Source organism: Acipenser ruthenus, chromosome 4 (assembly GCF_902713425.1).
Source record: "Acipenser ruthenus chromosome 4, fAciRut3.2 maternal haplotype, whole genome shotgun sequence".
NCBI classification, from domain to species: Eukaryota; Metazoa; Chordata; class Actinopteri; order Acipenseriformes; family Acipenseridae; genus Acipenser; species Acipenser ruthenus.
The window spans coordinates 831917-845577 of NC_081192.1; the positions used below are offsets into that span (position 1 = coordinate 831917).

The 13661-nt window shown below is 39.6% G+C and overlaps 1 protein-coding gene across 9 annotated transcripts in view; it reads left to right on the forward strand.

The window, feature by feature from the left end:
• Positions 1-9444: 9444 nt before the first annotated feature.
• Positions 9445-13661, forward strand: part of LOC117400717 (focal adhesion kinase 1-like) — a 164041-nt gene continuing 159824 nt past the window's right edge. For 5 of the 9 annotated variants that reach the window (XM_059021264.1, XM_059021265.1, XM_059021266.1 and 2 more), the window contains exon 1: positions 9453-9738. In XM_059021264.1, the coding sequence (XP_058877247.1) occupies positions 9555-9738 (184 nt within the window). In that variant the 5' untranslated portion in view covers positions 9453-9554. Of the gene's footprint in view, positions 9739-13661 lie in introns of all 9 variants that reach the window. The other 4 variants (XM_059021270.1, XM_059021271.1, XM_059021278.1 and 1 more) reach the window with 3 other exon arrangements.

Here is a 13661-nt window from a genome sequence, read left to right on the forward strand (position 1 = left end):
GAAATACAAGGCAGCCTTGTCTTCAGCAAGATCATCTTATTACTCAAACCTAATTGAAACAAAGAAAATCCCTGTTTTCTATTCAGAACAATAGCCAAACGACCTAATCAACAGAAAGAACTCTCTCTGGGTGCACTACCTTCAGCTAGCAGCGATGATTTTATTAACCATTTCAACAAAAAACTAATGATATAAGAAATCAGATTTCTAATACAACTGGCAAGTTAAACAGGCCACTCAGCAATAAAGACACAGTGATTTGCCAGGTCCTTCTTTATCAGAGCACACCTTTAATTCTTTCTTTTTAATCAATCAACCAGATCTTATTGACCTAATTGGTAAGACTAAAACCACCACATGTGATTGAACCCCATTCCTACAAAATTGCTCAAAGATATTTTTTCTAAAATAAATAACACTGTCTTAAATATAATTAATAGCTCTCTCTCATCTGGCACTGTTCCTGAGTCTTTCAAGGTTGCTGTAGTACGACCACTGCTTAAAAAACCTACCCTTGATCCACAAACACTGAACAATTTTAGGCCTATTTCAAATCTCCGCTTTCTATCTAAAGTCTTAGAGAAAGTGGTAATCCATTGTTAGCAGCCCATGACATCTGTGAGAGTCGGGTCTCTGCCCGGGGCACAGTACTGAAACTGCTCTAGTAAGAGTGGTGAACGATGTCCTTATGTCTGCGGACACGGGTTCGCCTACAGTCCTTGTTCTCTTAGATCTAAGTGCAGCATTTGACACCATTGACCATGCCACCCTGATTGTCCATGCCTCCCTGATTGACCATGCCACCCTGATTGACCATCTCAAGCATCTTGAGATCGTCAGGCACTGTATTGTCCTGGTTTAAATCATATTGTCCTGGTTTAAGTCATTGTACTTGCTAGAACCAAAGTCATTGTATTTATCTTGCTCTTAATTGTATTATTACTTGTACTGTGATTCTTGAAATGTATTTGTTTATGACTGTAAGTCGCCCTGGATAAGGGTGTCTGCTAAGAAAAAAAAATAATAATAATATCTCTCAAATAGGCAACAATATGTTCAAATTGGGGACGACATCTCCTTAGTATCTGAGGTTACTTGTGGCATTCCTCAGGGTTCTGTTCTTGGGCCAGTTTTATTTTCATTATATATGCAGCCCTTGGGCGACATTGTCCGTAGACATGGGGTCAACTTTCACTGCTATGCTGATGACACCCAGCTATATCTGTCTCTAAAACCAGGTGGTGTCTCTTCTATAAAAAATGTGATAAGCTGTCTTGCTGATGTCAAGGTATGGATGTCTAATAATTTCCTTATGTTAAATTCAGATAAACAGAGATAATGAAAAATAAAAAAAACATAGATCTGTCCGCCTTCACAGAGGATAGTTTCCCATACTCTCAGAAAACTGAAATGAGGAATCTGGGTGTAATTTTTGACCCTGACCTCTTCTTTGAGCCACATATTTGGAATATAATTAAAGTACCTTTCTTTCACCTTAGAAACATTGCCAAGGTGAGGCGCTTCCTTTCACAGTGCGATGCTGAGAGACTGATGCATGCCTTCGTATCTTCTAGGATTGATTACTGTAATGCCCTGTTCTCTGGAATTCCAAACTGGGTTCTGTCACGATTGCAGCTTGTACAAAATGCTGCAGCCAGTGTGCAAACCAAAACAAAAAAAAAGTGAGCACATTCCCCCAGTGTTAGCAGCCCTCCTCTGGCTCCCTGTGCTGTTCAGGATTGACTTTATGGTCCTTCTTATCGCCTATAAAGCCCTAAATTGTTTGGCTCTGGCCTATTTGACAGATCTTTTGGTCCTGTATGCCCCTGGCTGGCCACTCCGATCCCAAGATGCAGGGCTGCTGTCTGTTCCAAGGATTTTAAAGCACAGGACAGGTGGTAGAGCATTCAGTCACAGGGCACCTGAATTCTGGAATGCACTACCACGCACCTACATTGGCAATTTTTAAAAATAAATTAAAAACATACTTTTATAATAGGGCTTTTATATCTTTATAATATTTATTTTTATAGTTGTATTCCTATTTCTTTAGTTTGATTTCCTCATCTCTTGCTTTTATTTGCTTTCATTTTAAAATGTTTTTCTCTTGCTGTTTTTATTGTTTATATTGTTTTTATTGTACTTATTGTGTGGGCAGCAGTGTGGAGTAGTGGTTAGGGCTCTGGACTCTTGACCGGAGGGTCGTGGGTTTAACCCCAGGTGGGGGACACTGCTACTGTACCCTTGAGCAAGATACTTTACCTAGATTGCTCCTGTAAAAACCCAACTGTATAAATGGGTAATTGTATGTAAAAAATAATGTGATATCTTGTAACAATTGTAAGTCTGCTAAGAAATAAATAATAATAATAACCCTAAATGTACTTCTGAATGTCCTTTTTCTTGTTAAAAGTGCCTTGGGATGGCTCGCCATGAAAGGCGCTTTATAAATACAATTTGATTTGATTTGAGTTGAGTTGAGTTGACAGGACAGCTGTTGAAGATGGAATGATGTGTACAATGAAAAAAATTTATTCCATTTGAGACCCAGAAAAATAGGACAGCACACTTTCAGAAGCGTGGCTTGTTGTGTGTACATGTGCCACAAAAGTACATGTTCATTCATCTCTTTTTCATTTTGTGACTGAGCTGGTCATGTTTAGATTCCTGTGGTTTGTGTCATATGTTATTGTCTGCACATTGCAAATTCAGAAGTCCTATTAAGTGCTCTAGCTCTATACCTTTACCAAGAATTATACTGATCTAATGGGAGATCTGTGTTGCAATATGTCTATGGTTTGAATACGTAATGGAGAATGACTGAAACAGACAAAAGCAAGCTGACCATTATTTCAAACTCACGCCAAACAACATTGTAAATGAAACTGAATAAAAACATGACATTGGAAAGGAGGTGAAGCATAACCATATCTTGAGCATGGAAGCCAGTGAGATAAGTGGTGCTCTCCTGAAGATCAGAAGGGCAGAGAAGTGCATGAAGACCCAAAACAAAGTGAAAAAGATACGGAGAGAAAGGAAGCTGAGTGGAGCCCAAGGAAGTCGAGAAAGTGGCGAAAGACAGATGGAATCGGAAGACTGCCATATGCACCACAAGTTGCTGACAGGATTAAATAGGACAGTAAGTACAGACCTTTATACCTCATTGGTTGTTCACTGCCACCGCTCTGCTGAGTGCTAACATGTCTTAAGAGTGCTTGTCAGCCAATCTTCTTGACAATGATTTTGACTTGCTGATCTTTAATCCTGTAACTATCACTGCTGCTGCTGCTGCTGCTGCTGGTGTTGCTGCTGCTGCTGCTGCTGCTGCTGCTGCTGGTGTTGCTGCTGCTGCTGCTGCTGCTGCTGCTGCTGCTGCTGCTGGTGTTGTGCTTGCAGCTTTCTCTTCACTAGTTCTTTAGCCCATCAATCACATGCAATGTCTCTTGACTAATGCGTTCTTTATAGATTATTTTCAAAATCTTGGGATTTGCATGCAAGCTTCTCACACTGCTGCCTGGAAGTCAGCCCACAGTTTATATTTTACTTTGCTGAGGAAGGGTATCAGAATCATTCTTTAATGTTAGCTGGATTTCTCTGCTATTATATTAAAAGCATTTTTATATAGTTCTCCACAGTTCCCTAACTTGTCTTTCTGACTTTAGGAGCTTGGAAGAACCAGTACAATAAAGAAAATAGTATTTCATGGTAGATGTAGCTGTCGTAGTCATTTCAGAGTAGGGTGACCAGCTTTTCAAAGCTGAAAACTGGGACACATTGTCAAATAATTTATAAGACTAATTAAACCATTTAAATACAGGCTATTTTTTGTTTTTTTTTAAACAGCCTTCCTCTCACTTATTATTATCTTTTTTTTCTAATTTCTGTCCCAGGTGTATAATTTGTGGCTAATTAGTTTAACTAGCCATATTGTGTTATATATGTATTGCTACTTTGGGTTCCGGTAACTGCTAAAACACACCCTTAGTTGGGTGCTTAATGTAAGGCTAATAATTAAGAGAAATTAGAATGTATCTTTGAAAACAGATATTTGAATGGTTTCTTGGCATACGTTGATGTAAGTACCTTATTGTTGTTGTTGTACAGGTGTTGCTGGAAAGAAAATAACTTTGTGCAGTAGCCATAGCCTAGATGAGGCACTATAAGAGAAAATCAAACCATGGTAGCTATGGTGATTAGGCCATGCCTGATGCACTACAGTCCATCAAGAATGGAGAAAGTGTTAAGGGAGCTTCACGCAGGTTCAATGTGGTAACAAAAACTCTTAGACTGCACAGAGATAAGAAGGTGGCACACCCAGGAGAATGCCACCTAGGGATGATGTCAATTTTTCCAGTAGAGTTTGAAAACCAGCTGGTGTTACATCTCCAAATGATGGAGAAGGCTATTTTGTACTCACTGCAAGAGATGTAAAGAATCTGGCTTTTGCTTTAGCTGAGCGAAACGTCCGTTAAACACCCTTTTAACACCACCACTAAGCTAGCAGGTGTTGATTGGTTTCATGCTTTAATGTGACTGGTTTCATGCTCTAATGTGACTGGTTTCATGCTTAAATGTGACTGGTTTCATGCTTAAATGTGACTGGTTTCATGGTTTTATGTCTCGTCATCCTCAGTTGTCTATACACTCTCCCCAGGCTACAAGCATTTCACGTGCCGTGAGATTCAACAAAGCCAAAGTTAACCAATTTTTTCAAGTTTTTGAGGAAGAACTGAAAAAACATGATAGTATAACACCTATGAGAACATGGAATATAGATGAGAGAGGGATACAAAATGTTCAAACTCCGAGACGCATTGTTGCAACAAAAGGGATACATCAAACTGGAAGAATGAGGAGTGCTGAACGAGGATTTACCATTACGGGGGTGTGTGCTATGAGTGCAGCTGGGCAATATGTGCCCCCTATGATGATCTTCCCACGCAAGCTGCCTTATTTGGAAAGGTGTACAACAAACTATGAAGGTATGAAACAGAGACTAACAGAAGCAGATTGGAGTAAAATAGAGAAAACATCCACAGAAAAAGGGTGGCTGTTTTTTAAAAATGTAGTACTAGAGGCGCAAAACAATTACATCCCAAAAGTAGACAAATCTAAATCTAAAACAAAATGGCCAAAATGGTTTAATAGATCAATTAAAGAAAATATTCAGTGAAAAAAGGCACTTTACAGAGCGTTTAAAAGGGACCAAAAACAAAGTACACAGAAAGAGTACTTGGAACTGCAAACACAAGTCAAAAAGGAAGTTCAAAAGGCCAAGAGAGAGATAGAAATCAATATTGCTAAGGGGACTAAAACCAATTCCAAAATGTTTTTCCAATATTATAACAGCAAGAGAACATTCAAAGAGGAGGTTAAATATCTATACGATTGATCCAAACTCTGTACGGCCAGTTGAGATGAGATGAGATGAGTCGGGACGGCTTGAGTCGGGCTGTGTGCGGCAGGCTTAAGAGACACAAATGGCAAAATCATAGATGAAGAAAAAAAAATAGCAAATATATTAAATTATTACTTTTCACAGGTTTTTACAAAGGAGGACACGGACAACATGCCCCACATGTAGACCTGTTCCTATCCAATTTTAAATAATTTTAGCATAACAGGGGTAGAAGTGTTAAAGGGACTAGGAGCTCTTAAAATAAACAAATCCTCTGGGCCGGATGAGATCCTCCCAATAGTACTCAAAGAAATGAAAGAAGTTATTTACAAACCGCTATCCAAGATCATGCAACAGTCTCTTGACACAGGGGTTGTACCGACAGGGTTTAAAAGGTATGTTGTATGCAGACAGGCTAAAATAATTGAATCTATTCAGTCTTGAACAAAGAAGACTACGCGGCGATCTGATTCAAACATTCAAAATTATTATTATTATTATTTGTTTATTTAGCAGAAGCCTTTATCCAAGGCGACTTACAGACACTAGGGTGTGTGAACTATGCATCAGCTGCAGAGTCACTTACAATTACGTCTCACCCGAAAGACGGAGCACAAGGAGGTTAAGTGACTTGCTCAGGGTCACACAATGAGTCAGTGGCTGAGGTGGGATTTGAACCGGGGACCTCCTGGTTATAAGCCCGTTTCTTTAACCACTGGACCACACTGCCTCCTTACTGGACCACACAAATCCTAAAAGGTATAGACAATGTCGAGCCAGGGGACTTCTTTGACCTGAAAAAAGAAACAAGGACCAGGGGTCACAAATGGAGATTAGATAAAGGGGCATTTCAGAACAGAAAATAGGAGGCACTTTTTTACACAGAGAATTGTGAGGGTCTGGAACCAACTCCCCAGCAGTGTTGTTGAAGCTGACACCCTGGGATCATTCAAGAAGCTGCTTGATGAGATTCTGGGATCAATAAGCTACTAACAACCAAACGAGCAAGATGGGCTGAATGGCCTCCTCTCGTTTGTAAACTTTCTTATGTTCTTATGTTCTTAAATCAGCCAGTGTGGATAAGGGAATCAAAGGCTTTGAGACATGTGGTCCATGGCCATTTAACAAAGACATCTTCAGCGATGAAGACTTCCAGGCAGCTGATGTGACAGATGAACCCGAACCTGACAATGGGACTTCTATAGCGGGCATGGAATATTCTTTTAAAGATATATATCCTCCTTAAGCAATGAGATTTGGACAAAACTTGAGTGTTTTATATAAGTTAAAAAGAGGCCTACTAGTTCATAATTGACCATAAGTTGCCACCTGTTCCATCAAAACATTACACACAAAAGACAACATTCCACCGCCCAGGAGAGCAACCACCAAGAAAAGGTGTTAAAACCAATCCTCGCCCAGGACAACTGGAAGCTGCTAGAGACTGGAAAATGCTGGCAGATGCTGGTCAACAGCTTATTTTTCCACCTGAGATTGCAACCACTAACCTTCGACCAGATATTGTCTTGTGGTCTGGATCAGCACGCCTTGTTCACCTGGTAGAGTTAACAGTGCCATGGTAGGATGCTGTAGATGAGGCGTATGAGAGGAAGAAACTGTGGTATGCTCAACTAGCCACTGAAGCGGAACAGCGAGGATGGAGAGTCCGTGTTTACCCAGTGGAGATGGGTTGTCGAGGATTTGTGGCACACTCTACAACCCGGTTTCTCAGAGATGTCGGATTCAATGGCCAAGAGTTTTGTCGCACAGTGAAGAACTTATCTGAATCAGCAGAGAGGAGCAGCAACTAGCTGTGGTTGAGACGGAAAGATTCTGGTTGGGGATCTCAAGCACAATAGAAAGAAAGAAACGCTGATGTACATGTAAGTAAGCTGGGCTGAGTTGAGTGGGGGACGGAGGGAGGTGATGCTGGGACGCCAGAATCACTGTCGAGCCCTCTTGAGGTGTCGTGGGCTAGTCGACGAAACACTGAGGATGGAAGGTGCCCACTTGAAAACCCCAGAGATGTACCCTACTTAGCTCAATCCAGACGGTTGTCATGCTGATGCGCTGGGGAGACCGCACTGTGGTTGATCCCCGGAGCCAGCATCGCAGCCGTTGTGTGTGCTGATGCGCTAGGGAGGCAATAAGCTGATCCCTGGAGCCAGCATTACACTTCAGCCATTAACACCAGACAGAAGGATATCTACATCATGATATGGAAGGAAACGCAAATGGATGGAGATGCAGATGGATCACATTAGTTTACTGTAAAGCTACGTCTTAGTTGGTGCTTATCTTGGCGAGAGCCGAGTTCAAATCAGCATGAAGTTTTAACATCTACTCTCGTGTAATGGAAACCATGGTTTTTCAAACTGCCCATCTAATTAATTTCCTATGGAGTGGGCAGTTTGCACACAGAGAAAAAGCCCCAGTATCCTTTCAAGATAATTATTCAATTTATAGGTGTAGTAAAAAGTATACATGTTTATTTTGAACAGAATCCAGTACCCTGCCGACCTCAACAATACTGCACAGAAGGTGGACTGCCCTTTGGTGAATGGACCGCCAACTCATCAAATAGCACACAGTGTTCAGAGGTTCTCCTGGAGTTAACTCCACGCCCCAAAATAAAACAGGCGAGGCCAAGAAAACGCAAAGCCAAGTCTGCTGTGGTTCTAACTCCTTCACCATTTAAAAAACAAGTCACCCCAAAGCAAAAAAGCAAAAGAAAACCAAGCCAAAGAAAACCAAGCCAAAAAAGCAGAAAAAAAGGAACCACATCAACACTCGCAATGACCCAGCCCACAAAAAGACTCGGCAAGACAAACCTCAAAGAATGGAAAGCAATACTAAACCACTGTCAGAAGACAGGGTGGATGATGATACTGACTGCTTGTACTGCACAGGATTATATTCTGTCAGGGCTGGAGAATGGATCCAGTGTGAAAGTTGTCATAGATCATGTGGACTGTGCTGCTGTCTGTGGGGATGGTTTCGAATGTGAATTGTGCATAGAGTGAAGCATTTCAGTCCATTGAAAACGTATCGCTAATGTTAAAAATGTTAATTGTCATGTTTAAGTTGTTTGTGTTTAAAATGCAAGTCCCATAGAAATCTAAACTTTGAAGGATATGTTTTGTAATGTGTGAGTATGGAGGGCTACATTTATAAAAGAAAAATGGTAAAATGTTGTGCAGTTCTGACTTAGGCCTCCTGCTTTATTCACTGTTAAATGATATCGTGAAATGATTCAAATGTTTGATATTTGTGATTTCTATGAAGTTCTTCCTTTTTAATGGCACCGTGTTTTGTTATTTAAGGTAATATGCATTGTTTTACAATCAAACATTTGAACTGGGGCAAGATAAATTTCAGATTTCCACCATGTGTGTGCATAAAATGTAATTTCCCCTAAAGGGGGCGTTACCCCACGTTACCCTATCTTTAAAAAGTTTTAGCTGCAGTTGCCATAAACTAAGTTATATGGGAAGCAGTTGTTTACGTTATTTTGACAAAAGGTAGTGGCTGAAAACCGGGACTATTTGAAGATTTTGAGAAAACTGTCCGGACACATGGACCTGTGATGGGAAACTGGGACGTCTGGTCAAATGTGTGGCTACATAAAATTGAGTGCGAGTTCTGGGCACTATATTAAAATGTATTCCCATTCCATTGAGGGCAGATTGTGGGCGAGTTTCCAACATCTGCCTTATACAGAAAAATTGTATTGTTCTCATCTTGGCACAAAAGGCACATCCACTCTATGTAATTAACACATGTTTATACATATTTTATATAATATCTCCCCAGTTAAAAAGCAATCGTAGACCACTATCTAAATATTGCATGAATTTAAGATATTAATCGCTTTCCGGATAATCTGGCCTTTTTTTTTTTTTTTTTTTTTTAACATATCCCCGCTATTATGTTGTACAGTACTACTAGATTTGTATCATGCAAGAAGCAGCAATTGCGAACAGACGATACAAACGGCACTCATATTGACTGTATGTAATGACATGCATGAATGTGCTGTCTGACAAGTACTTCTGCTGGGGAGGTTGTTGTGTAGTCCAGGCTTCTCCTGGTTTTTGCTGTAGGATGCAGCTCCCGGTTGTTATACGTCAGCCATGTTGGAATCCTGTCCCCCAGGATGCAGTGCTGTTGTGTCAGAGAGCGCAGCCGGAGAAGGAGTGAGATTGTAGAGGCAGGCGGGGGGAAGCAGCGCCCTCATAACCAAAGAACCGCACATTTAACGGGATTAAAACTCCTTGTAACAACAAAGGGAACCGGGACTCGAAAAACAAAACGTCGGACTGTCGCCGGGGCAGAGAAAAGTGAGGGTTTTTTTTGTATTACTTGACGGTTTAATTTCCTAAAACATTTTATTTTTTAACTTGTCGTAGTATGAAAATGTGTTTGTATGTATGTGTGTACATGCAGTGTTAAATTAGCTGTCGAAGCGGGTTGATGACACACTCGGTTTTATGTTTCCATTCCGCGTCTTAAAAAAAGAGGTCTTGCGAAAAAAACGAAAATGAACTGGCAGTTACAATTTGGAGAAAATGTATTGTGTTGTATTTTTATTTTCTTCTAATGTGGGACATGTAGACGCAAGTCATGTGTTACTTTGTTTCAGAAAACGTTTGGTTGGTGCTTCCTCATGGACTTTCTCCGCTTTCCCCGTCGCCTTTCTCCTAAAGTCGAGAGCACATACCTACTTCTGTACACCTGTGTACACATTTCTGATGTAAGATGAAAATTAACCAAATTGCTCCGTAGGATTTAGGATGGAATGCTTTGAAACCATCAGGTTTTGTTTTCCCAACACACACTGCTTTGAAATTGACTGCAGTATTGTGTAAACGTGTACTGACACACTGTGCAGCAGCAAATAAAAAAAAACTGGGATTAGGGAATCTGCATCAAATAAAACAAACTGGGATTAGGGAATCTGCAGCCAATAAAACAAACTGGGATTAGGGAATCTGCAGCCAATAAAACAAACTGGGATTAGGGAATCTGCAGCAAATAAAACAAACTGGGATTAGGGAATCTGCAGCCAATAAAACAAACTGGGATTAGGGAATCTGCAGCCAATAAAACAAACTGGGATTAGGGAATCTGCCCCGGAATTGATTAAATCAATGTTTTTATTAGAACAGAATTTAAAGGTTAAACTTTTTTTGTATTATTATTTTTTAACACACAAGCATATATATATATATATATATATATATATATATTAATTAATCTCGTCAAATGTTTTGCATCGCCTTGAATTTTAGGATTGTGGATTGTTTTATTTCACATCAAGTAATCAAAGAAACTACAAAATGATAGTAATACAGTATTTCACTTTAGATTTCGAAATGTCAACTTTTTCAATTTGTCAGTTTTTCGTTAACTACTGTATATAGAAAACTATAAAGCGGTATGTAATTCAGTATGTTAATTTAACATTATTCAGCAGGTTTCATTCGACTTTATGAAGCAAAATGAGTTAATCCTGTAGGGTGTTGCAAACCTTTTGGTCATAGCTGTACATAAATATATAGATCCATGAGATTCTTGTATGTCCTGTCCTTTTGTTTGTTTAGAATATTTGTTGTGCCTAGAATAGAATAGTGCAGAAGGCCAGGTTATTTTTAGACACCATTGGCTCCACATTGTATATACTAGTACAAATACCACTACTTCTTTTCTGTACTAATGATAAAGTAAGCAACATGTCACAAAGTATTTTTACAGAATAATTTGTTCCAGTGCTGCATGGGCAATTATTAAATGATTACTTGTATAAATCCGGGACATGGTGTAAATTCAAAACCGAGAAGGCTACAGCTGGCCTCCACACCCATTTATCATAATACTGTACATGCAGAAGCTCCTGCCTAATTATAGTGGAGCAACCCTACCAGTCCCATATTGTAAATGGACAGGATGGTGACAGGACAGGAGTTCCAGTTTAGAGCAGTGATGGCCAATATCCCAGGTATTGAGATGCATGGTAATGGGTCTCGGTGAGGTCAGCGATCCACCAGCAATAAAGTGGACAAGAGTACAAGAAAGTCAGCTTTTTTAATCAATTATTATTGTCTGGTTTTAAGCCAGTGGTGGCCAGTACATTAAGGTAGCAATGATTTAAAAAAGAAAAACTGACCAGACCAGAAAACAATGAAAGTCCTTGAAGCTGGTGTATATTTTGTGACATTTCTGTCCCAATGAAAATTATCCATAGCATTACACTTAACATTTATTACTTAATTATAATTAAAGAAACGCCTTAGTATGCAAAACGTTTCTCCTTTTTTGCATGTTTGTGTTCTGGCTTGTTCAGATTTGCCCCTAGATCCACGAAGAATCTCTTGCGATCCACCAGTGGCTAGTGATCCACGTCTGTAGTCCACGACTGATACATTCATAATAGGTGCATGTAGTGCATTGTTGTGTGTGGTTTTAGTGCAAAAGGTTCTAGCTGATTTTTTTTTTTTTGTCCTTTTTAAAAAATAATTTTACATGGCATCAAAGTTTCTTCACTGCACTCCAAGGACCAAGTTTTGTAGGCAGCTTTTACATCAGTGATACAGTACTATCCACATTGGGGCAGTATGCAGCTAATGTGTGACTTGCAGAAGAGAGATCGATTTATTCAAATAATGCAGCAGGAAGCATGTATTAAACTGTGCAGACTAGTGCCCGATTAAACTGAGCTGATTGCAGGGGCAGGATGTTCTCCCTCCTTTTACATCCTTCTGGATTTGGAGGGAGACGCCTTTTTCCTTACAATAGCAATGGCTTCATATCCTTGTCTTTGTCTCAAAGCTGCAGTGTCGCCTCTTCTGTACGTACTTTTTTCTGCAATGTTTAAGAACAAAAAATAAATAAACTGCCTATGTAGCCTATAATGCATGCCATTTTTAGGTGTGATCATGTAACCTAATACAGTACATCCTTGTCATCATTTATAGTTTGCCCATTTTTATTTTTCTGCTGGCTCCCAGGGGTAAATGTTTTTTATACTGTTGACTCTGTCACAAGTTTTTATATACTTCAGTGGTTGATGTGGGCGCTGGTTTATAAAGAAAGTCCTGCAATAACTGCTGTGTTTTACGTACTGTTTAAATATGAACTCCAATTTTAGTTCCAATGGCTTAAACCCATACCTTGGAATCGTTGCAAACGCTACCTACAGTTTATAGATGAATCGGACGTAACAATTCTGTAGATGTTTGTGTGTACTAACCCAGCAGTACAAACCGTGATTAAAAAATGTGCCAAGCTGAGCAGGCAGCCAGGTGCAGCAGTAAAGCAGTCAATTTGATCATTTGTATTCGCAGTGAAAAAGCTCATGCAAGGTAGTTCCATTATGGGTAAAGAGTAGGTACCTTTTCACTTCCTTTTTAGCTTAATTATTGAACTTATTGCTTCATTTAAATTGTTTTCTTTATGTTAAGTTTTCAAGGCATTTTGTTAATGCACATCCTATTTTTGTTTTTCGCTGTTCTACATTTTTTGAATGCAACTGTTCATTTTAAACATTTTTAACACAACAGTACTCACACACGTTTGGTCACCATTGGAACTGTTGCATGAAAATGGACTGTAATAATCCAGCACCTCTGCACTTAAGCATTTGTATGTCAGCTGACAACTGTTCAGCTGATATCCCATCACGCCTTTCTTCTTAAAGGTGTACTGCCTCTATAAACCCCCAATATCTCTCAAACACCTGGGTACACATTGTTATGCTATCACAACAAAAGGAATATGCTTTTTTTTTGGTGCATATGTATAGATATTATGCACTATATATCACCTTATAGTACAATAAAACGACAAATGTACTGAATGATAATACCCGAAAATAATCGTAATATTTTTAATAAAGTAGCCGGCACAAATATAGTATTAGGTGGTGGGTTGCGCCCATCCCCGGCTTATTTTGATCCATGCATTCATTGTCACTATTTTTGCTTTTAAATTTTTTCTTTTCTTTTAGCAGTAATTTAACGTTTTAGCCTCTCGAAGTGCTTAACACAGAAAACCCGCCCCTTCAACTCTCTGATTGGTTAAATGTTGTGTCAAGACGTCACACAGCTGTCATGTGGTTCCAAGGTTTTTTTTTTCACCCAGCAGCGCGCAAGTGATCTAGTCTGCTAGAAGCACAATCAATCCTTATTGTTAAAGGCACACAGTATCTGCGGATCGGGTTTTTTGAGCCGGGCGGCAACAGCCTCGGGAGAACCCTGGCCAGAAA